This window comes from Fusarium oxysporum, chromosome 14 (assembly GCF_000149955.1).
Source record: "Fusarium oxysporum f. sp. lycopersici 4287 chromosome 14, whole genome shotgun sequence".
In the NCBI taxonomy this organism is placed as follows: Eukaryota; Fungi; Ascomycota; class Sordariomycetes; order Hypocreales; family Nectriaceae; genus Fusarium; species Fusarium oxysporum.
In genome coordinates this window covers 1,429,377-1,454,321 of record NC_030999.1, presented here as the reverse complement: position 1 = coordinate 1,454,321, position 24,945 = coordinate 1,429,377, and the positions used below count along the sequence as shown (strand labels likewise).

Sequence of the window (24,945 nt, the reverse complement as noted above, 5' to 3'; positions counted from 1 at the left end):
TTCGACGACGGCCTCCGTGCAGGTAGCGGCGCAACGCTGAAATCTCCGACGCCAGGCCAGGTAGAGTTTTGCAGGAAAGCCCATTGTTGATGTAATTGTAAGATGTTTGCAGAAAAAGAAGAGTGGTTATAAGGGATTGTAATTTGATGCTGTAGAGAAAAGGGGACTTCATCTTCTTATAGCTCTGTTCGATACCGAGTACGAGGCTTGTGTAAAATACTACGCCACCCCATGCACATTGGAGCGGCGATGGGGCGCATGGGGTAGCCTCAGCCGAAGGCCGTGTGTCCGCGGGCCGGGAAGCTATTACTACTACTACGTACTGATCCAGTGCCATGGCCATTCTTGGTATTATATATCATGTAAGGACTCCGTGTAAGAACCTGTCGTTTCCTAAGCTCCTGATCCCTCATCTTCATCTTCATGCCATCCGGGGGAGACCCGTAGACCAGGTGATTACGATCAAATGGCGCATCTAACATCAAACCCTCAAGCGTTTTTACACGAGAGACAGCCACGTAGCTTAAACCGGTCTGAAAGTCCCGGCAGGAGAGATCCGTCACGATCATATCTTCTGTGATGCTTTGTGACTTGTGCACGGTAATAGCGTAGCATACGATCAGGGGAAACTGCGTGCGAGCGCAGAGAGTGGCTCCGATGAGAAAGTCTCTCTCAACTGGGAGAATTGGGACAATCTTTTTGCCATCGGGGGTGGTCAGGAACACCGGTCCGTTGTACTTGTCAAACTCCATCATGATAACACAAGGAGGATCTTGGATGGGGTCAGCCCCGGGTGCCCAGCCGATGTCGTAAACCGTACCGCGAGCGCCGTTGCAGAGGCCAACGGGCTGCCAAAGGTTAGACGTCAGCATCAGACGAGCGCCAATGCATATAGGGATCTGCTTCGCAAGGTTGCCCGCCTTGTCATCAGGGGCAGCAGCCGCACCAGGGCCGACGTTCTTAGCTTTGACCTGGACGACTGGCCGGCCGAGGCGGTCGAGGTGATAGTGGTTATACTCGTTCACCCTATCTTTGGTAGCGTATACTCGCAGGGCGCTGGAAAACCTCGCGACCTCTCGATCGTCTAGTTTTGCCTGCACGCGGGTGGACAGGAGCTTCCAAGACTCCATAGATAGTTGGAGCAGCCGCAGTTCCCCGAGAGCTGTGCGAAACGCCTCCTGGTCGTCGCCGCGCTGCCTCTGAACAACCTTCAAGAATACTGATTTATCGAAGCGCCTATATGCGTTCCTGCCCTTGATCTCTACTCCCTGCACCTCTTTGTCGTAACAAAGCGGCTTCTGTAGCACAGGGGGAAGCTGGAAGAAGTCACCAACCAAGAGGATGTTCAGGCCGCCAAAGAACTCCTCATTCCTGTTCGGGAACGCCTCGCGGAGACGGTCATCGATCCACGATAGCTGACGCAGTCTTAGCATGCTCTTCTCATCGATGATGAGGTACTTGATATCCTTCAGCTTCTTCTGGAGCTGGGTCTTATCAACGGGAGATAGAGGCTTGAAGTCCTTATTGATTGGGAGGTGTAACAGGGAGTGCAAGGTAGTGCCCGATATCTGGTTTCCTGCGACGCCCGTTGGCGCAGCACGCCAAACAGGTGTCCCCCTCCCCCCTGTCGCGGATTGGAGGTGCGCGGAGAGCAGGTTAATGAGGTATGACTTGCCAGTGCCGCCTCCGCCATCCACATGGAGTAGCAACTGAGAGGGATCCTGGGTCAGGAAGTGGCCCATCACCGTATCGTATACTATGCGCTGCTCTGGATTTAGGGAATCGCGAGCCTCCAAGGGCTGATCATCCACATCAAGGTCAAGGGTGTTTTCCGCTTTGCGTTGCTTCCAGTAGTCGCTGTTGAGAATGCCATCATCGGCATACCGCCCAACACGAGGGGTCCAATCGTAATTGATGTCAATGTCTCGGCGGCCGAGGATGTCGATGTCCTCTTCCTCCAGTGGGCGGTCAGGTAGCATGCGGGCGAGTTCATGCCAGTCCTCCTCCGCGATGGGCTCCTCATGGATCTCAAGCTCAAATTCATCCTCCTCTGCCGTCAATTCATCTGTATCTGGTTCCCCATAATGATCGTCCGCATGGGTATCATGGTGCTGTCTGCAGTGCATGTACGCAGCCGTGAAGGAATCGAACCGCTGCCCGCCCACAACGAGCAACTCTTCTGGAGAGCGATGTGGATGAACCATCATCAATTTAACACGGCAGAAGTCGTTAAACTGGGAAGAGGCCTCCATAGACTTGTATCGAGGGAAGTAAGACAGGACTCTCTTCTTCGCGTGAGCAGCGAGTCTCCTCCACGTGTTGAGATTGTACGATTGCAGGTATTCGAGATAGGTTATATCCTCATGCTGGTCCTTTCTCTCTAGATATTTCCTGTAGCTGCCGATGGCCTCGTTGACATCTCCGTCCACACGATACGAACGTGCCTGTCGCTCCAACGGACGGCAGTCCACGGTGACAACCATACGGGTGCCTTCTTGCAGCGGAATGTTAAGCAGCAGATGGGAAATCTCCTGCGCCGAGTAATCTCTCTCGGCAATCAGCTTGTTCATCAGGCGAGAGGAGAAGGACAACAGGGGCTGAACGTGCGATGTGTGAGGCAAGACCTGGTCTGCAAGCCTGGCGAAAGACTCGGTCTTCTTCTCAGATTTACTGCAATACTTCGCAGCGTACGTAATAACCGCCTGTAAGCTGGTGCAAGGAGATATGTCGATATTGGCTAGCCAGCCTAGGATAATCGCAGGATTGAAGTTATTCATGAGGCTGTCATTCCGGGCCGCCTCAAAGACATAGTACGACCTGCCTTCCTTCCTGATCACTGCGGCCAGCTCCCGCAAGGCACGAGGGAAGTCAAAACGACACTCCCTCTCTGGATTGGCAACGTTTGCCGCCTCGATATCCGCAGCGGCACCTTCCATGTCCCTCGCCAGATCACCGGTTCTCTTCCTCACGCGCAAGCAGTACGTGGTATTGCACTTGTGGCGCTGGCAGCGGTTGACGATTTGTGAGAGCCGCAGGAATGTCATCTCTATGCTCAGGGGATCCACGCTCAGGGGATCCACGCTCAGGGGATTACCCTCACCCTGAGGCATAGTCCTACTCGGCTCAGGGTTAATGGCAGTGACGTGGAATCCCCATGTGCGTGCAAATACATCACGAGCCGCTTCGTCCTCCATGTCGGCCCCTGGACAATTATCCATCCAGTACAGGCCGTGGTTGTGTGGGCTACCACGGCCTTGCCATTCGTACCGATCCCAGTAATCTGTGATGCTGAACTTCTTACTTAGCACGATATCCCGAAAGAGGGTGTATCGGCGGTAGAAGTGGAAAGCAGCAATGTGAGGGTTCTGCCGCAATAGGCGGCGCGATAGAGCCATCCTCTCCGGCTCGGTGGCGGCTAGCCAGTCGTCATACTGGGGCATGTGCTGGTAGAGACTCCGCCAGTGTAAATCTGCCGGGCTAAACGTGATGAATGCACCAGGACAACCAAGGTTATAGGCATAGGCCTCGAGGTCCTGCCTCTTTTTGTTCCAGAATGGACGCGTACCGCGAATAGACACCGCATGCCTTGTGATCGAGTTGATCAGCGCCTGCGCCTCGGGGTCCTCGCTGTGTTCCAGCGCCTGAATAAGTTGCTCTCGCGTCAGCGGCTGCTGTCTCCCATCATGTTGCTTCACGAAGAATCTGGACCGCGAACGTGCTTGTGACCGCATTAGCGTGTTGAAGGCGACGAAGCGGAAGGTCGGGTGGCGTGCAAAACGCCCGTCGTGCCAGCGCATCGCGTGCTCGACGTAATCCTTGTAATCAATGGAGCGCAATCGAGGTTCAACAAAGTCGGCTCTACCGTCAGGAAAGAGGCAGGGAAACGCCAAGGAGAGTAGGGCATGAGAGCGATTGAACTCATTAATGGGTGTGTGTCGTATATTCGGGAGCTGCAGCTCGTGTTGCGCCTGCGCCTGGAAGCTTGTGGAAAGCTCTGAATCAGCTTCCGACTCTCCGGCGAGAATAGACCGCAGAGCATCGAGCTCCGTGTCCTTTGCCAACATGTCTGGCACTGCAGCCTCGTCCTCCAGGTCAGGCTCTGCCTCCTGATCTTCCTCGGGTCCAACATCCGCAGCCTCCACCTGACTCTGGGGGATGGCATCCAGGACATTGCCATCTTGGGGCAATTGATTTAGCCTCTCTTCGTCGATGACGACGCATCGATACCCAGGATGATGGCGCCGGAGGTAGTCTAGCCATATGACAACCGGCTGGCGGCGGACACGGAACTGGCGGGTGAATTGCCGACTAAGAATTGCGTGGGACGACGTATTGGCAGGACGTAGTAATACAATGTTCAACTCCTGCGGCAGAAGCGGGAGCTGGTTGTACACTAAGCCAACCTCACGGAGAAAGTGAACTACGTGCCCCCGATACTTGTACTGCTGCCCTCGCACAAGCATAATGTTCACGTGGACGTGAACACGAGCAATCAAAGACTCTTCGGTAGGCGTAAGCTGGGGCAACCGGGCCGGTACAGGGCCAAAGTCGAGCTGATTATCCGCAGAGAAGAAGTACGGCTCGTCGGGGTGGCGTTTCTCATCTTTTCGATAACAACGCGCACAAATGCCATCGCAATCGATCTTCATCTGGAACCAACACTCCCGGCATCGACCGCAAAACTGCATTTGGTCATTGTCCAGCTTTGTCCAGAACTCGCGGAGGATTGCCTTATCGCGACCAGTCAAGGCGCAAGCCTCAAGGTCGCCATTCCACACCGGATCTTGCGCATGAAAGACCGCCGATTCTTCAGGTGGAATTATCACTGGACTCCGAATACGCCGTGGCGGCATCGACGATCGAGTTTGCCTTCGAGATTTTCTTGGCCGCCCTCCTGTACCAGGGGCAGGACCACGGCGACCACGCCTTAGCTGTGCGGAAGGCTGCCGCAAGCGATGGCGAAGAGGGCTTCCATCCACGCAATCATTATCGTCGTTCTCGTCTTCGTCCCCTAGATCGGAATCAGACTCTACCCCTAATTGTTTGAGGTACCTCCGTGGTCGATCAGGTGAAAGCAGCAAGTTGAAATAGTCATCGGCGTCAATATCAGATTCAGAGAACTGTCCCCTGTCATCCCCTTCCTTGATTATCCCATCCCCATCTAGAAACCCACTCGGTCGTAGTTGATCTTGACTCCCATCTACGTTCCGTGGTTAGCCTGAACAAACTACTGGGGCCACAGAACAAGGATACCTTCTCCAGGACCCTCAAAATCTTCCAAGAAGCCAAGTTGAGATATTGTGGGAGTCAGTGACACAGTCTCCCCTGCACGGCGTCGTGAACGATGGTCGCGCTGGATAACAGCCAGCTTGGCCCTCGCCCCAGCCTTCAAGGAATCATCTTGCGAGTCCTTCCCCCCCTTGTGGAACCTGGTGGCCAAGTAAGGGTAATCCACACCAGGTGTGCTGCTTCGAAGAGTAGATGGATCAGAATGTGAGACGAGTGGATGGGTCGTTGGCTGCACAGGCGGTGACGGAGCTAGAGCCCGGAAGAGCCGCGAGCTTTGTTGGGTTGGTGGAATTGGCGTCCCTAGCACTACGTGCGGCTGGCTAATTGACTCTCCGAATAAACTCCTAGCTGTATGAAGTTGCCGTAGCTTCTCTGGCGATGTAGGCTGGGTTCCGGATCTCTCGTTGGGAGGCGATAGGCCAGCATCTCCTTCGGTTCTCTTCGTGGCAGGTCTGCCAGGTGAGGATGGACGAAGTGCAATGTTCCGCAGCGTCTGGAGCACGACTTTGGATCTAGAATGCTTCATTTGATGAGGGTTAAGAGACTTATAGACGAGGAAGGCAGAACTTACATGAGAAACGCGCTGGTTACGGCAGTCTATGCATTGCTTAGTTTGCCCAGCAGACTGCCTCTTTGCTCTGAAGGCACTCTCCGGTCTCTCCTCCCCACAACGAGCACAAACAACGAAGAGTAAATCAGTAGAGAGCTCTTCGGGGTTGAGACCGATATCCATTACTCAATCAACGAGGCCATATCGAGACCTGTCGAATTGGGGAGATGAATTGAACGCGTGGTACTGGCACAGTACTGAGTAAACAAACAATTCCAAATGGACGCAAGCTGCCGGCACTCCGCGTGAGCCTTTCAGGGGCCAGCACCGATTGGCCCCACTCTTTTGGTGCCATCAGCCAGTTGCGCGTTCTTTCGCGGCTGGCCATACAAAATCTGGACCAATCAGATTCCGAGAAACTTATTTATCCCTGTCTGCACCAAACCCTCATTACTCGGGAAAACTTATGAATTAATGTAGAGTCAGCCTTCGGCTGAATAAACAAGATGAGACAGCGAGACACTTTTAAAAGGGTGCTGTTAAGACTCGCCATTCAAATCAGGTATAATTTTATCTATTACGACAAACCTCTAAAAGTGGCGCGTCCTAGCTCTTTCTCAGAGCCTGGACTTGCGCCTACGATCGTGCGGACCAAGTGTCAGCGTGGCCCTTGTTTTCCGTTTTACCCTTATCACCAGAAGTCCTACAGCCGGGGTAGATATCCCTGACACTCACCATGCAATTTAGTACATCAAATTTGCTCGGGAATCGTGATACAGTGAACTTACATGCAATAGCTATGTAGCAGAACAGGCACCAAGCAATAGAGACTACCTGTCAACGGGTTCATGCTTACAGTCCTTGATATACGGGAAATAGGGATGTGATTTTAGCGGTAATTGAATGAGGAAGCTTAGGTGCTTGCCCCTGAACTCAGAGAGCCTTCTCTCTTATTTCAGCTTTAACAAGTGCATCGTGAAGCAGTCTGCGAGAAAAATAAAGAAGCCCAGAGACTCTCACCCTTTGGACCCTAAGCAAGGCTAGTTGTTGAAGAGTGAGTACAACCTAATTGACATCCTATTCTCCCTACGTCTTATATTGATGGTGTGGTGTTTACGGCGCTACCAAGCTACCATCACCACATAACCTGTAACTGTAGCCCGGGAGTTTGTCGCTGGTGCTTAGTTCGAAAGAGACTTCTACTGTGTACCTGCAGAGAGATGTCTGACAATTAATCTAACAAGCACGCGAACGTGCGGACGTACGTCGCTACAAGAGGGATGTCGTTCTGCGTATATAAATCTAAGAAAACAACGCATGACTGCGCGGCCATTGCCTCATATCCAGGCTTTTAAAGAGAAACACAAACTGGCAATAATACGTTAGACGTGTCCTAACAACTAGCGACTAGTTTGCTATCCGATATACTCCATACGGATATACTCTCTTTTTTTGCGAGTACTGTTAGTAGCCCTTGATTGTTGGCGTTCCTTCTTTTTTTCTTCTTTTTTTTTTGCCTTCGTATAGCTGTTCTTTCCGCTTGGCCGAGAGGGAAATTCGCTATCCGTCCCACGTAGAACGAGGCCAGGATTCATCGCGTTGAGTATTATCAGCGCCAAGCTCATCGGAAGCGCATCGAGGGTGAAGGGGTAGACTTCCTTTGTTAGTAAGGGGTTGTAAATATTAGCTTTTGCACGGCTACTAAGAATATAGTGATTGGTTAGATCAAGCTTGTTTCTTAAATCAGAAGAAGGCCGAACTCCAAATAGGCTAGACAGGGGGTAACAGTACTTGAAAAGGTATTCAAACTTATTGCATCCCACTGTAGCTTAGAATTAGGAGGATAATCCCCAGCAAGGGTTATATTGGTGCATAGAATACAAGGGATATGTAGCTTGCATCCAAGGGAACGTGACAGGGTATACCATACACCCACACTTCGTATCAAAAGTAGTTAGTTTAACCCTAAGATTGTTGTACTTAGCCAAATTAAGTAGGTACTGGATTACAAGTCTTAGCACAAGGATTATTTACCTGACCTTGGTACTTATACCAATAATCAAATCTAGCATTGATAGAAGCTACTATTGATATACCCAGTTCAAGTAGTAAGTAAACTCTTCAGACTACCTTGTGGCAGACTATCCCCGGTAGGTTTAAAACCTCTACCGGAAAGGTTGATATATAGCTGACCATCTGATTTTAGAAAATAAACTGACGACGTTGAATCTATAGCGTAGCTCAAAAGGGGATGACCTATGCCTGATTTTTGGAGGTGGCGTATGCGGTTGATGATTCGCGAAGCGCCTGGCATCAAGAGCATGATCATAACTGACACATGCGCATGCATCCAAGACAGCATGCGATCCATGCAGGCCACGAACTCGCATCACTTGCCCAATTGTAAGGCTATCCATACATGCAATATCTTTCCCAAAGACCTCGGCCTCCATTATCAAGTCACTTCAAACCTCTACGGTTATACTCTTGCCCTTCGGTCCACTTCAATGTGCAGCATCGGATAACATTCAGGGCCTGTCTGTGAGTAAGTCGCTGTATGATATAGGCCACCTAGGCATTCCATAAAGATTGAGCAGAAGGGCGCAAGAATGCAGAAACATAAGATTCAATCATCAAGGAAGCGATCTATCAAGTCTGACCCTGGACAAGCTGACATGGTTCGAAGAGCCATGTCCAAGTGTGACTACCCCGGTTTCCACAAGGGCTTCCGACGAAACGAGCACCTCAGGCGTCATAAGCAAACGTGAGTTTCACTGCAAGTGATGAAAATTGGACATGATCATTAACATTAGGCAGTTATCACGGTGAAGGGCCTAACCGTTTCTCCTGCGAGTTCTGCGGAAAGGACCAATTCAACCGCCAAGATAACCTCAACAACCACCGCAAGTTGCACGCACGACCCAACAGCCGCAACCGTGGCGTTGAGTTCATCCCTGCCGCAGTCCCTGTTATTGAGCAAGAGGAGCGAAGCAGGAAGCGACGAACCCGTTCGAAGCCTCAGACAGCTGAGAAAGCAATGGGGGGAGGGGAGGGGAAGGAAAATTCACTTCAAATCGCGCGCGTGCCTTGCCTAAAAACCAATGATGCCCAATGTAATTGAGATAGTAGATTCCCCGACTGGACCAACCAGATCGAATGCGACACAGAGAGCGCCACATGTCGTTTAACGACAATGTCACTAAATAGGGACACGGTACTCGCAGATACGTGTACTCTCATACACACGCCAGTATATTTCGATGGACAAGAAACCTCAACGAAAGGAGTAAGGGAGAAAGCAAGTCGAATATGGCTTAGCAGTTATTTAAAGGTGGCGTGACAAGTAAATGTTCAAGAGCTTGATGGTTTTACGACAAAGTCTTTACCTGGTTACATACCCATAGTGATCTGGACCTGAGAGGCGAAAGTGCCCAGGTCGAGCTTTATAAAGCTACACAACAAGGATAGCGTCGAGATTGGTCAAATGAGCGAGTTTGAGAGAGGTTCGGGGCTCAATATTTTCATATTGTCCCAGTTCTCGATGACATTGTTTAATTGCCTCACCCACAACCGTCTTCCGGCTAATCATATAAGCGAGACAGACACCTGCGCCAGCGTGTTCCGGTTAGACTTGTAGGGTCAAATCAATACTAGAGGTTACGTCTCTGCACTTGGAGGAATTGGATAGGAAGAACGAAACCAATAAAGAATTTCTGGCACGCCAAGTCATAGCATTTGATAGCTAATACCACGAGCAAAACTTGACAGAGTGATTCCTCTGCCATTCGGCGGTGCCTTGCATTTCCCTCCTTGGTTTAAAACAAGGCAAGGAATCTGGGACCCTTGAGCGGCTACCTTGTCCTGACTCCCTCTAAAGCAGGAGCTTTGCAATCACTCAGCTGAGTGCCGAACATGAACTGGCATTAGTGGCATGGACAAAGTTGATTGAGCTGTAGGCTGCAAAGCCTGCGTCGGGAACACTGATGCAAAACCTGGGCACCAGTCAGATTCGTGAACTTGAACAGTTCACTGCAAATGGAGTGCATTCACCCATTGAACGCCCTCTGGTTTTGAGCATGCCACTTCCTGTAGTTTATGGTACCTCGATCGACGCCTCGACAGAATGACATATAAGTACAAACTTCCTCAGTACATTTTAGGCTTCGACTGTTACTCGGGCCCTGGTGCTCCAAAGATCGACGGTGCTGGTCGTGGACCTTCTCGCATGTAGTTGTATATACCCTGAATATCCTCGCTAACCCTCTAATGTCGGGCACCCAGAAACCGGCACCTTTTCATAACACCAGTAATCTCGATATTATAAGGAATTCGTACCACAACACAACATAATATTATTCAAATAAAACAATACTTTTACTAATGAATATTCAGATGGGATTAATTGCATAGATCAAGTTCTAATCCCTGTATTGTTGCAGATGTCTTGGCGGGTTGTAACACTTTCTATATCGCCTCACGGGCTTTCTTGATCATTGGAACTTTTGCGAATTCAGCATTGTCATTATAAGTGACTTTTCGCCTCTTTTCTGGTTGAAATTATTCATTTGACTTCCGCAGTAGTGATATTTCCATACGTTGCTCCTCTATATCGAAGGATTGGCAGTCCAATGGACTACCGATCTTTCGAAATAACAGCCTGACAGTCGGATCTTCCGTAACACGCGGCGACAGGCCAGAGAGGGTTGTTCTGACTTGCATAGACGAACGAGGAGTATTGCAGAGACGCTGTGACTGTTTTGAGGTGGGCGAAATAGCTGTAACAGTGGGAATTGGTGTCTTTGGAATCTGCGTGACCATCGGATTCATCAAAACCTTCGCCATGTTGACCGGCCACAGTCCGGTTGCTTCGAACCCGGCACAAGCATTAGACTTTGTAATAGATTCCCTCCGAAGTTTATTTTAATTATCAAGAACGGATATCTTTCTAATACGACTCAGGTCTGCAATAGGAGCAAGATCTGATATCTAATGACGATAGGGCCACATTAGAGGACCAAATACAGCAATATCTAATGGTTGTAAGACATGGAAAGCATATTCTGGAAGGAACAACAGGTAGATATTATTCTCAAAGCACTCTCGAAGGAGTTTCTCGGTTATGTGACTTCCATAACCGTCAAGGATAAGAAGTCGAGGTTTGTTCTTCTTCTCGGGCTTTGTCAACGGTATGAAGACCGTTTTTAGCCAAACTAATGCAGTATAGTTATTTGTCTAACCCTTCTTGCTGCAGGTAAAGTCCTAGGTTTCCTGGAAGTCTGATGTCTCTGGGAAACATTGCCGTTGGACCGTCTTCCCTTTGAAGATAAGCAAGGGAGGAAGTGTTGGAAGAATTGATGGTTCCCCCTCAACTTCAGGATTAAGGTTCAAGATATAAAGTTAAATTTTGATGTCCTAAAACTCAAATCGTGGGACTGTCATCCAGGACTCTAGGGCTCAAGTCCTAGGAGGAATCAGTCGAAGATATGAGGCCTCAAAGGTCCTTCGACTGCAAGGAGTCAATAATAATCACAGCGCTGCCCTCAAATCAAACAAATCAAATCCGAGGTCATATTTGAGATATTTGATAACTCACAAGACTGGATTTGTTGTTTGAAATATTTATTCAAATATTTCAAATATTTCAAATCTGACTCTCTATGCTTCCATGCTAACATCTCCAATCTCCCATTGGCCCTCGTCCCCCCCACCTATTGTCGCCCCTAGCTTCACCGCACCATGTCTAACCCAGTTCTTAAGGCATTGTAACTTCTCCAGCGTTTCCGTCGTCATCGAAAGCCTCTGCGTCGTCAGCGTTAACTTGGCTAGGCTGAACGACCTCTCGCAATCAGTCGCCATCGCCGGTATCGCGAGTATATCGAGAGCCAATTGGCTGATCATCGGGAATTGTCCCTGGTGAGCCATCCACCACTCGATTGGATCCTCAGTCTCTTGCGGCTCTAGCCGCAGATACCGCTCAAGCTCACTCCCCATCACCGTGGTCTTCACCGTCCTGCTTTTAATCCATTGCTTGAACACGCTAACTTCAGTTGTCGTCCTTGGTACGCTTAAGGATGTCGATGTGTCCATGATCATCTTCTGCTGCTCATCCACCGGCCGGTTGCAGTGGTACCAACGGTCCAAGTAGTCAGATAGTCCAATTTTGGCATCCCTCACCCACACAAGCTGCTCTTCCGACGCCCAGTTCACCTCCAGATAGTTCATACCGAGTGATGGGTGGAGGATGATGGATGCAGCGAACAACGGTGAGTCTCCAAGCTTGGTGTAGTACTCGTTTAGTTTCTGCCAGGCAGTCATGATGGACAGTCTTAAATAGTGTCGGTGATCCTTTCCCATGTCATCGATTCCTAATGATCCTGATGGCTTGCCTGATCCATCATCGCATTGTCTCGAGCCACGATCTGACAAGGGGCCTTGCCTGGACTTTCGCGGATGGATATCCGTCTCGCAATCCCTAAATCGAGCAGGAAGCTGCCGGTTACGGTCTGGTCGCTCTCGAGCCAGCTCGGCCTGCGAGTTGGTGTCCTGTCCCCCTGCCTCGCCTGGAACGGCATGATGGAACAGCTTCCGATCCTCTAGGTGTTCCAGCAAGTACTCCATACCCGCCATTACTTCCCAGAGCCGTCCGTTACCTCCCTCGCTGCCCCAACCCTGCGTTCTCATAGTCTGTAGATAGAATGGCTCAAGAATAAGTTTGATTTCCGCCAACAGTCTCCAGTCATCTCCCTTCAGCATGTCGGCCTCCGGTAGCCATTTCTCCACTTCTGGGTGGACCAAGAACGCTCTGATGTCTCCCTGCTTGACGAGCGCTCGAGAGATCATGAGGTAAGTGGAGTTCCATCTCGTATCGTTATTCATGACGACCTCTAGCTCCGCCGTTGACTCACTCGCCAAGAGGTATTCTTGTGCTTCGTCGTTCTCGCGTGAGATCCTTTTGAAGAGCTCACACCTCTGAGGGGAAGACCTGATGAATTTGACAACATTGTGGAGCTTTCCCACCGGCCCTTTCTTTCTCCAGTGTCGTAGGTCATCCTCGCGCCGGCCGAGAAGGTCAAATACCTGCGATTCGGCCTCGAAAGACTCGAAATCTTCACCGTAGAGAAAGGCGCGAGCAACCAGGTTCAGGATATGCCCATAGCAGCGCATACGTCTGGCCCGAACGTCCGCCAGACTCATCTTTGCGTCGAGATCTCCGTAGAAGTTCACGAGACAGCTATCGTTCGAAGATGCGTTGTCCGAGATCACTGTTCCAACTCGATCCTCTATCTTCCACTCACGCACCACTTGCCCAAGTGTCACCGCGAGATTCTCTCCGCTATGACACCCGAGCTGGCGACGGAGTGCCAATAGGCGCGACTGGTGCTTGCCCTGGCGGTCAAGAAAATGAGCTGTGACTGCCATAACAGCATGCCGATTAGGCGATGTCCACAGGTCGAACCCCAGATGGATTTTAGTAAGGGCATCTGAGAGCTCCTGCTTGATCTCATCTTTCTTAGACTTGTACGTGTCATCCAGCAAACGGCCCATCGATTGCCGGCTCCATGGTATCTGGTCAGCTAGGTGAGGGTCAAGCTGCCAAGCGAGCTGCTGAAAGAATGTATCGCTGAAGAAGGAAAAAGGAACATTGGTGTTGATCAGAAGTCCCAGGCTCAGTTCTCGGATCATCTTGACTCTAGCACGCGGCACGGCGCTGTACTGCAAGCGTCGTCGCTTAGGCCGTTCAGATTCATCGGTTGACAGATCTGGATCAGCTGCTTGACTGCTCTCGAAAATCCTGTGAGACCTGGCGTTGGTCAATAATGCTCAAGCTCGCGACGTCACATTCACATTCACATACTTGCGGAGATGGTCCGCTGCCGAACTCGTAGCAGCAGCGGCGAAGAACTCAGGCTGACCCTTCGCGTCACACAAACGACAGGCCCAGTAAGGACTCAAAGGACTATCGTTAGTGTCGATCTCAACAAGAAAAAATCCATGGCGCTTGATCCAGCTCTTCCGGCCCTTCGAGCCCTTCCGGGACAAGGACTCTTCCAAAACATATCGTTTGTTCCTCCACACTGCTCGCGGAAGATCTGCAACAGTAGGGTGGTCTGGCAATGCCGACTGCGTCGTCAGCTCGAATTGACTCGCCAAATTCCTCGGTGGTCGAAGAAAAGAAAAGGCAGAGGGTGGAGGCGAAGGAAGCATGATGTCGTCGGATTCCATCGGGTTAGGCGTCGACTCATGGGAGGAATGGTACGCGTTGAAAGGTAAACAAACCAGCACTGACGCGACTTGATGTTGCTAGGACGGGACGTAAAAGTTAAGAAGCTACTTTCTCCCCCACCAGCCTGACGGTGGTATTGGGGTAGCTCACTAATGGAGGGCTTGATGGATGACTTTGATTGGCTGCTATGTTATGTTATGTTATGTTATGTTATGTTATGTTATGTATATTTTTCCTTCGGGGACTTTGATTGGCTGGGGTTGCTCACCAGCCAGGTTCCGGGTAAGCTGTGAAAGCGCGGTCAACGGTCTGGCAGCATGGACGCTGGATGGCATATTGTGTATCAAATATATCAAATGTTATTTCAAATCGAGGATTTTGTATTTGTTTGATTGATTTGTTTGGCAATTTGTTTGATTGGATTTGATCTGGGGGCTGCGCTGCACAGGTTCCTTTCAAGTTCCAAATTTGCCCAGAGTTAGAGGCGCTAAGAAAGTGGTGATAGTGTTGTTTATATTGCGCAGTTGTGCTGGGCGAAAATGTATATTTTATGAAACTTGATTGGTAATTATTGAGATGAGAGTTCGTCTCAGGTTTATATCTCTAGATGATTTCATCTAGGACTTTGAACTTTAAATCTAGGACTTTCAGACTAACAGTTTGAATCCTGAAGGGAAAGGGGATTCCCGGATTTTTCAACAGTATTGATATCTGGTCTTCTCCCAACCACCACAGCCTTCTTGCCATCGTGGCCCACTTTATTAATCCAGACAGCCGGCAGTTATGCAAAGCCTTGCTTGCTCTTAGAGAGCTTGAAGGTGCTGTCGAAGGGGCAGAGACAGCAACTACCTGGCGGCAATATGGGGCACTGGGGATGCTTCATAACCTTGTGGTATGGATACGTTCATCAAGTCAACGCTATCAGGCGTTCTTGAAAGATGCTGGCCGCATGATTCCTCAGGACAACTTAACCAGATGGAACTCTTGGTACCTTATGATTCATGTTGCCATCACACTGCGCAAAGGAATAAATAGCTTTATCGACGATCACTACATGGAGGGAGATATCAAGCTTGATTATCTCCATCCCGAGCATTGGCAGGAGCTTCAGGAGATCCACAACTTTCTACAACCATTATATGAGATTCCTAAAGACACGCAGTGGGACAAATCATCACTAGATGAATTGATTTGCTCTATGGATTTTCTTGTCACGCACTACAAAGCTGCCATGCAGCAATTTCAACACGATATTACGATGGCCGATCGAATCATGACCAGCTGGTACAAATTCGATGACTGCTACAAGCGTACATATGATTCCCAAGTCTACGCGGCTGCAATCCTGCTTCATCCTAGTCTCCGACGAGCGCATCTTGATGAGGCGTGGAAGAACCAATCGCATTATATAGCTCCGGCAATTGATGCTGTACGCAAGCTATGGGAAGGTTTCAAGCCGGTCCAAGTACTGGAAATGGAGGAGGATCTTTCGGCTTATGAGGCATATAAGAAGCGGACCTATCAACAATCATCTTCTCATGATGAATTCGATCGGTTTATCGAGGGTTCACCCCTGCCTATCGGTTCTTCTTCCGCCCTTTCGTGGTGGCTCGAACCAACCCAACAAACATCTTATCCTCACCTACACCGCCTTGCGGTCAATATCTTTTTGATACCGGCTATGTCAGCTGAGACTGAACGAGTCTTTAGAGGAGCGCGACGCACAATCACTTGGAACAGGAGCCGTTTATCGGTGAAGACTATAGAATATACAGAGTGCTTAAAGCATTGAATTAAGAATGGACTACTGGGCCAGACCTTCAAGAACCCCGAGGCAGTCGGTGTCCACTAGCGAAGGGAAATTTAATTGATAGAGGAATTTTAGCATAGTAGCTATCGTTATCCAACGTCAAGTGGTTATTGAATGGTCTTTACAAGCATTGGTAGCTAATTAATCGCTGAATCACTAATTAATCATTGAATCCAAGGCCGGATTCAGATTAATTGCTTCCGTACATCAGTGTCTTGAAGTCGGGGGGGAACTCCCAATTATTCCAACAGTACTTTCCAGCCCAGAAGCAACTGCGAGATTAAGGCAGTAACTAGCGAAGTGTCCAAAATTGTTTAGTTTTAGAGCCCCTTGGGCGTTGGCCTACCGGGCGTAATAGACGTGTGTGTGTCTGTTGAGCTATAGTGCTGCTGATGCTGGGCCAGCCGCTGTTTTCGGAACGTGTCCTCGACAGCAGCACAACGATGATTTCCAATCTTTCCGTCATCAGTGGTCTAGCGGTCCACCAATTCATGAGCGTGTGAATCTGTCGTCGGCGTTGTTGACGGAAGTCACCCGTATTCAGGTTATGGAAGACGAGGAGCTTGGCTTCTGCAAAGCCATCTTGTTGGGCTACAGTAATGGGGCTCGGCGTGCGTTAGGAAACTGCCGGTTAGGCATAGACCGCGCAGACAGCTATCTTAACACATCGCGCATATGCTATCGCTCTGTTGGGTATGCATTAGGTAGAAGGAGAGATATTCCTGCCATTCACATCCAAGCTGGAAGCGATTCTGGACATCATCACGACGAGGACGACTGGGTTTGTTCAACAATAGATGATGTTGTCGAGTTGTGGTTTTTGGAAAGAACAAGCTGTTATTCGTCTGGTGAAGTAGGTGCCGGAAGTGGGTGACGCTATCCCATTTGTGGCACATAGAGTTGGAATTCTATCTCATCCCATCGGTTCTAGATTAAGGAGCTGTATACCAGCTGAAGGTCACGGATGTGATGCGTTATTGCCTTAAAGGTTCTTCCCTCCTCCCAAGAAAGCCATGGCACGAAGAATACGACCATGGCCAGGGTTCAAATCCACGACACTCCACGACACATTTGTGAATATGGCGTGGATATGGATGCTGACTAATAACTTCGATGTGGAATGGGTGGAAATGGATCCATTATGGAAATGAATCCATATTGTGGAATTTGTGGAATGGAAACCTACTTTGTCTAACAATGGTAATTAGTGGATCGCATCCATGCCTTGGTGACGTCGATGTTTTTGTCACTCGTCCATTAGAATCCTATCTAGCGACCCGATCAAACCGGCGCGCAACCAACTCCGTAGTGTCTGGCAAAGCCCAATTGTACTGGCATCTAGCCTATTGCGGCTCTTGGTAACCATGCGGCCAGTGGTCGAGAATAGCCTCTCACACTCGGCTGACATTGGTGGCACAGTAAGCAGATCCAAGGCCATCCTAGACAACCGGGGGTATTTGAGTCGCCTTATGTGCCAGTATTCGTAGGGATCTGTGACAGAAGCATCAGCATCCTCGATATCACGCTGCCACTGCTCGTATTCATCAAGATCCAGACCGCCAACTGAGGACCTAGGGGATTGAGCTGGGGATCGAATTGGCGACTCGGTAACAGAAATCCCTCCAGTCGTCAGTCCTCGCTTCTTTGTGCGCCACGCTGTGAACTTGTTTCTTGAGGTCTTCAGCCGCTTATTGGCAGGCAACTCAATCTCTGGGTCATCAACCTCCAGGTCCCTATACTCTCTCTCCCAGAGATCCTGGACCATCTCCTTCGCCTTGGTAATCCACAATTGTCTTTCGTCGTCGTCTCCCCACAAATCGTCAAACAGTGCCCACCGGTAGGCAGGATGAAGAACTGCAGCGCCATAGATCAGGGGGCTATCATTCAGGTGCTCGTAGTATTCGTTCAATTTGAGCCAACCCAGGTTGATGTTGACAGCGAGGTGATGGCCGTGCGGAAAATTGGCGACTGCTCTTTTCGCGGATTCGAGGGTTTCGAGAAGAAATTCGTACGCGTGAATAAGATCCCAGCTTGTTCCTGTACAAGCCATCTGTTAAAATAAGAATCGGGCCGCTTTTGAGAAGTCTAAGGCTTACCAGACAGTGGAGGGTCGATCTCGTTTTCCTCGACCTTTCTCCGGTGTTTTCCCTGTCCATCGCCCTCAAGGCCTCTCACAACCAGCTGGAAGTCAAGCAAAATGTCGTAAAGAGTCCCGAGCACATGCCAATCATCAGGTGTCATGCGATTCTCTTCCTTCAGGAAGAAGGGCAGCTTGGAGCCCTTTTTGATGTGGCCAGCTCTCGTCAAGTTGACCTTCTCCCACTCGTTTGACGCTCTCTGGACAAAAGAATTATAAAATGGCCTCAAGAGGAGAGCGCGTTCAATCATCGAGAATTGAGAAAGCCACCGGGTAGCATTGTCGACCACAACTCCAACTGGACGGTGTTTCTTGAGCTGAGCGTCATCAGAGAGTTGGCTCTCGACAGCCTGTACCTTCTTGAGCATATCGGTCCACGTGTCCGATCTGCTCACCTCCTAGGTCTTCGTGAGTATAACAAATAAAGCCGGGGACTCAGCCACCTACAACAGCAAAGTTATGCCATTTTCCAACAGAGCCTCGCCTCCTCCAGACTTCATGCTCCTTCGCTGCCGTGTGAAGTCCTTCGAAGACCTCTTTCTCGAAAGCATCCGGGTTCTTGCCATACAGCATCTGTTTCACTACTATGTTGACAACGTGGCCAACGCAGCGAACCCATCGCTTCTCCCAGTCGAAGCCAAACTCTAATCCAAGCTCCCCCATCGAGGTTTTATTGTTACCGGCATTATCCAATGTGAAATACCCGAGTTTATCGCTGATCTCGTACTCCCGAATGATCTCGATAATCTGCCCGGCGATATTCTCGCCTGTGTGCCGCTCTGTAAGCTCAGGCAGTCCGAGGACACACTTCTGTGGCCGATTATTTGAATCCCGAAACACACATGTGATGCCGTATAAGGCGTGTCGGTTACCAGACTTCCAGCCATCGTACTGGATATGGATCTGTCCCGGACTCTTTCGCAAAGCATCTTTCACTCTTTCCATGTTGTTGGTAAATTCTCGTTCTGCGATGGCACGCACGGTCACGTCAGTAATGTTAGCTTTTGTGATCTCGACAGATGGATTGAGGTAGTTGAAGATGTCTCGAAGATCTTGATCGTTGACGATCGAGAAGGATTGGTTAGAGTTGACAATCCAGTTGACAAGTTTCTGCTGGAATACAGTTTTGTCGAAACGTTTGATCAAGGTATTGATCAAATCTTGTTCCTTCGGCTCCTTCGGGTTCAACTGTAGGATTGTTGCAATGGACTGATGTGCTTTCTCGGATGCCTTTGTAGGCTTTTGCCTCTTGCCTGTCGGATCCATGATGCCATTGTGGTCCGTGTACAGGTGACCCTCAGCGTTCTGCAACCCTTTGATGGCGTAACTCTTTGGCCTCGGCCGCTTTTGCTTGATGCAAAGGCAACACACCCATCGGCGTTCCCCCTTATCGGCATGCTGGATATCGTAGCCGAACTGATATACCCATTGACGCACTTGGCCGTCTCTCTCCGTCAAGGTCCAGCCTTTGTAGAGCTGAAAGAGTCGTTGATTGTCTTCTTCTGTACGTTCTGGAACGGGTGTGGTTGACTTGGTAGGATGAAGGGTGGCCATTTCGGTTTGGAGTAGTCAGGGCGTGAGTAATAGTAAACCCTCCTAGAATAGACTTGTTTGAACTTTGTGTACGGGTAAAACGGAGTGGAAAATTGTTGCTATTGCGTTGTTATTGGCTATGGAAAGTACTTAGGGTATGCGCTATTTCACAAGGAAATCCAGGTATTTTCAAACCCCACCTAAATTTCCATTCCTTTCCACAATTTCCACATGTGGAACATGTGGAAGGGGTTCCGTGGCGTGGATGTGGAAAAGCTGAAGCCTACGTGGAATGGAATGGAATGGATATGGATCCACATTATGGATCCATATGTGGATTTCGTGGTATGGATTTGGACCCTGACCATGGCTGCGCCAGTGTCGTACACACTAGGGTTCCGTTTTTGACCGTCAAAAACGGTATTTGACGGTCAAATTCCTAAAGGGGGTTTTTGGCGGTAATTTACGTCAAAAACCCTACAATTTTAGGCTTAGTGCCTACCCGTATTAGGACTAGTATATGCACGGAATAGGTTTAGTACATCGTAAAATTACCGATGGGACGCACAAATCATCACCAATTCTCATCTTCGGTGTTGAAAAGCAATGGACATGAGACTGTCACCATGAGTAACAAAGGCGGTCGCCCTAAAACCCATGGTGTTCATGAACACTTTGCAGCAGCCCCAATTCCTCCAGGAGGGGGTAAATTCAGTCAACTTCGCGTTCGGTGCAAATACTGTTCTAAAACCATGGCCAAGCACGTTCAACGTCAACAGAATCACCTTGCCAAAGAGTGTCTTGGTTTCCAGCAAGCTGCAGGCCATGTTGATCGCCAGCCTCGAATCACTACGGCTTTGTCCATAATGGATCGAAACTCTAAAGATCAACTCGATCGAGCCGCAGCCCTGGCCATCTTTAAGTCTGGCAAGCCATACACCACCTTCGAAGACTCTGGCATGGTTGAGTTCATCCAACAGCTCAATCCAGCGTACAAGCCCCCTAGTGGTGATCGAATTGCCACCATACTTCCTGAAGTTTACCAAGATTACCGAGTCCAAGTCAAGGAGATCCTCGACGATGCCGATCATCTCAATGTCATCTTTGACGCTTCTGACGACATAAGCAGCAACCGTATTGTCAACATTTCGATTTCAATTCCCAACTCGGTTACATTCTATTGGAAGACTGTTAATACACGGAACGAGGAACATACGGCCTTGAATACCATTCGCCTAATCCAGCCACTATTGGAAGAGGTATTCACGAAGGAAGGAGAGGACTTCCAGGATTTCTCTCGTATGAACGCTATCTGCACAGATACATGCTCGACAATGCGGAAACTTCACGCTGAGATGAAGAATATGCCTGAGTTCAGGCATTGTTTCTTCCTTTTGTGTGACTCCCATGGTCTTCAACTTCTAGTGAAAGACATTGTGGAATCGGAGAGATGGGCTTCAGTCCTTAAGAAAGTTACGAGAATCATCACGTTCTTTAAAAAGGCCAAGCTCCAACTCGCACGACTTCGTGCTTATCAGCTTGAGTGTTACGGTAAACAGAAGGCTTTCATTACACCAGCCATCACTCGTTGGGGAACACAACTCGGAGCTGTTATGTCTTCACTGGCGAACAAAGATGCTCTTCGAGCATATGCACGTGATGCTATGGTCCTCAATTCCCTAAAAGCTAAGGCTATCAAAGGGGAAGAGGAGGAAGAGGAAGATCAACAAGTCCTAAGGGCAATACTCTCGTCCATCAACAACTTTGAGTTTTGGCATGAGGTAGAGATGTTGGCTAAGATCCTTCGGCCTATCGAAAACGCACAACGTTGCTCGGAGCGAGATCGCTCATGCGTTGGAGAGGTTATTCCCCGTTGGTTGACTATCCAGAGCAGATGGGATGCCCTTGAAGAGGCTAACCAAGATCCTCTTATCAACTACTCGGAGCTGAGGCAATGGCGAGTCCAAAGGATGAAAGGTCAAACGACAGACATCCACCACTTCGCATTTGCCTTGGACCCACGGACAACAATAGGGGAGGGCCTTGGGCTTGACACTATGGAGAGAGCACATCGCTTCCTAGAAGAAAACACTAGTAACGAAGAGTACCAACAGCTCTTTGGGGAGTTTTGTCGATTCCGTGCTCGCGAAGGTGCTCTCTTTGGCCCAACCTCGCGGATCTATCGAGAACAGCCGAAGACTCCTCATACGCCTTCTCACTATTACATCCTAAGCGCGTGGGGATACTTTGGGTCTATGGGAGTCAAGTTGGCTACATTGGCAAGGAGAGTTCTAGGATCCTTGGCAAACTCTGTTCCTTCAGAGCGTTCCTTCAGTGCTACGAACTATCTTCATTGTAAGCTTCGGAATCGGCTTAGTCCGCTTAGCACTGACAAGGTCACTTTCATCTATATGAACAGTCGGGTGCTCAAGAGGCTCAAGACGGTCAAAGATAATCCGGCAGAACCGATGGTCGTCAAAAACTGGGAGACAGTTGATGTTGCTCGGTTAGTAAAGATAGAAAACGCATTCCAAGACTCTATTGTTGTCGATGGCTGGCGTTGGGAAGAGACCGATTTGGAAAATAGTGGAGATGATATGGACATCGGCCAATGAGAGGTTTTTGACATGTAAAATACCAAGAAGTTTCAGACGTCAAAAACTTTGGTCAGATAGGTAAATTACCATTCGGTAAATTACCTCGACGGAACCCTAGTACACACTCCTGTCTGCAGAAATCAAAGCCGGGCTTGTAGGGACAGGATAGACAACACCAATCCTCTTCTCGACCGCATTCTAGTCATGTAAATTAACAAATAATAATGCATAATTTCAGATGAAAACTTTATATAAATTATGCCAGTTATCAAGTTGTTTTACTACTTGGAAGCGGTATCAGTCTGGCCAAGCTCGCCAAAACAGGCGAGTTGAACATCCAGACATCTCAAGACTTACTTAATCCGCTTAAACTGCAGGTACGGTCCATCTTTGAAACTGCTAAATACCCAGGACGTCTGATACTGGCCAGCAAACTTGCCATTTCCCTCACCCACTTCTCCCAAGCTTGACTCGACCTTTCGGAAGTCATAACTCATGATAACAGCAGCCACCGCAAAAGAAATCTCAATCAATGCTAGGCTCCTACCGGGACATCCCCGTGGCCCCTGAGAGAAAGCATCAAAGGCAGCATGAGCCTTGGCCACAGTTTCATCTCCAACCTCATCCGCAAGCCAGCGCTCCGGCCGAAACTCAAAGGGGTCGGGGTAGTACTCTTCATTGTGATGTACCGCATAGATACCTGTGCTGATCTCGCAACCCCCAGGGACGTGAATGTCAACATCGTTACCCGCGATATGCATTCCGCCTGGCATGACCTCGCGCCACATCGCACCTCCAGCCGGCGGGCTGAGGCGTATTGACTCGAAAATACAGGCACGGAGATACGTGCACGAGAGTAGTTTTGGTCCCTGACAAATGTCTTCCGGTGTAATGATTGCGGACCTGACCTCTTTGGTGACGCGGGCATATGCCGAGGGATTGCGAGACAAGTAGAACAGAGTCGCCGCGATGGCAGTGGACGAGGTGTCAGAGCCTAAGAGTGGTTAATACCAAGACTGCAGGGAGGAAATGTCCTTCTCACCTGCAATTATCATCACGTTACTCTCGGCCCACAGCTGCTTGTCAGGGAGGCCTTCTCCCGTCTCGGGATCCTTTGCGGCAAGCAGTTTGGAGAAGAGATCGACCTTGGTTTCTTGGCCTTCCATAGCTTTCTCTCTAATTTTCCTTGCCTCCATAATCTCCCTGCTCTTTACAGCAAACCGGTACGCCATGCGGCGAGCATTGGAGAACAAGAGTAGGTCGAACCTCATATCTTCAAGCTCAGGAAGCATTGTAAGGAAGCTCATACGACGCATTTGGCCGAGGACGCCATCAATGACCCAGTGGTTCTCTGAATTTGTGAGCAAGTTGTACGAGGTACCGAATACGAGATGGGACATGACATCAAAGGTAAAGTAGTTACTCCAAGATGCCAAGTTCTTCGGAGCGGTCCAGCCGTCTTCACCAACATCCGATTGATCAGGCTCAAAGCGATCTATCTTCTCGCCTAACCTGGTCGCAAACAGTAACGCACTCTGCCGCAGTTCCGGATCATAAGCCCGGATATGAGAGTTGGAGAGCCCTTGACTGATGAGACTCTTGAGTTTGGCGTGAGCTTGATTGTCTATCGTGCTGAAGCTAGAATGCACACCGGGCACTAGCGACATCTTTCTGTATGCCTTTGACTTTTGTGTGTTTTTGGGATGATTGTAAATTGCTATCACCACTCATTAACCCAATATTTTAATAGAATGAAAATGTATCTATACAGTACCTTTGAGACCTTCTGGTGTGTTGATCAAGACTCTGTTTGGCGCATATCGAACGTAATTGCCTGACACTTCTAGTCAGGCGTTGACATCGGCTCGAATCTTCGTACATACCATATTTCTGGTGACATTCCCAGATATCAAGGTGAAGATCGCCATAATACGTGTGGTAGACCGAATACCAGCTGGTCAGCTTGGCGAGGAATGGCCCAGGGTACTTGGCGTAAGGATGAAAAAATACTCGATAGATGCAAATATAGAGCAACTAAATTGACTTAGCAAAGCGCACTCTCGGTGTCGGGGAATATACACAAATTTCTTACAAGCACCAGGATTCCAAGGCCCGCTGAAGACGCGAACAAGGTCCATGAAGGAACAGGGCTGTTGGTGGATAAGGCCATCTTGGCGGTTGAGTGGCCTGGAGCTCACAAAGGAGGTAAGAGACAAAGGGCCAAACGAGATGGAGAGTTGGTCTAAACCGGAATGAAATTTCAAAGGCGAAAGCCAATTTTTCTGGTCTCACACTTCCCGATGGTTCCGAGTGCGTTACGTGGCCAGCATTTAAGTTTCATGTAGCGGGCGTGCAGTACGATTAAGTCTCGTATGGACCCTTACAAGTATGTGTAGCGTGACGCGTGCTACTACCCTTGATTTACAGCTGAACTCCACTTTGCGCTCTCAAAGTGTGCATCAGCCATCCAGTCTCAGGAAGAGGGACGTTGGTGCTTTGACCGGCTCGTATCAATTTCAAGTGCCGGCATTGCTGGTGATCATTCATATGTACAGTGGGGTGCAATAAGTGTGAATACACCAAGAGGTACCGATCATCGAGGCTAGCCGGAACGGGCAGCTGTTATGCTGCCGCTTTGATATGGTAATTCTGACCTAACAAGGTCAATTAGAACAGCTTCAGTACTTTGTATACCAACCTTCTGCATCAATTACAGCATTAACGCGGTTTGGCATTGTCTCACAAAGGTTCTTCAAGACCCTATCTTCAAGGTTATCCCAAGCCTCCATTGCAGCTAAGACTAAG

At 49.3% G+C, this 24,945-nt stretch overlaps 3 protein-coding genes across 6 annotated transcripts; 1 reads left to right on the top strand and 2 right to left on the bottom strand.

The window, feature by feature from the left end:
* Positions 1–8,448: 8,448 nt before the first annotated feature.
* Positions 8,449–8,960, top strand: FOXG_22500 (uncharacterized protein; the record flags this gene model as incomplete). Its single annotated transcript, XM_018402909.1, has 2 exons — positions 8,449–8,603; positions 8,657–8,960. 2 exons carry the CDS (start codon positions 8,449–8,451, stop codon positions 8,958–8,960), a joined length of 459 nt encoding a protein of 152 aa, XP_018257311.1.
* Positions 8,961–17,119: 8,159 nt separating this feature from the next.
* On the bottom strand, positions 17,120–19,564 carry FOXG_22499 (uncharacterized protein; the record flags this gene model as incomplete). The annotated part of the gene is made up of 3 exons (XM_018402908.1): positions 17,120–17,910; positions 17,970–18,408; positions 18,458–19,564. The coding sequence occupies 3 exons, from the start codon at positions 19,562–19,564 to the stop codon at positions 17,120–17,122; spliced, it is 2,337 nt and encodes a 778-aa protein (XP_018257310.1).
* A 370-nt stretch (positions 19,565–19,934) lies between these two features.
* Positions 19,935–24,481, bottom strand: FOXG_16410 (uncharacterized protein). 4 transcript variants are annotated; one of them, XM_018396433.1, is made up of 5 exons: positions 24,233–24,481; positions 24,024–24,174; positions 23,915–23,974; positions 23,183–23,857; positions 19,935–23,134 (listed from the first exon to the last, which is right to left on the bottom strand). In XM_018396433.1, exons 1-5 carry the CDS (start codon positions 24,308–24,310, stop codon positions 22,494–22,496), a joined length of 1,605 nt encoding a protein of 534 aa, XP_018257306.1. In that variant the 5' UTR covers positions 24,311–24,481; the 3' UTR covers positions 19,935–22,493. The 4 variants fall into 4 exon arrangements, with proteins under 4 accessions (XP_018257306.1, XP_018257308.1, XP_018257309.1 ...); XM_018396435.1 differs by having other exon boundaries at positions 22,354–23,134; positions 24,024–24,481; XM_018396436.1 differs by having other exon boundaries at positions 22,354–23,134; positions 23,915–24,174.
* Positions 24,482–24,945: the final 464 nt, after the last annotated feature.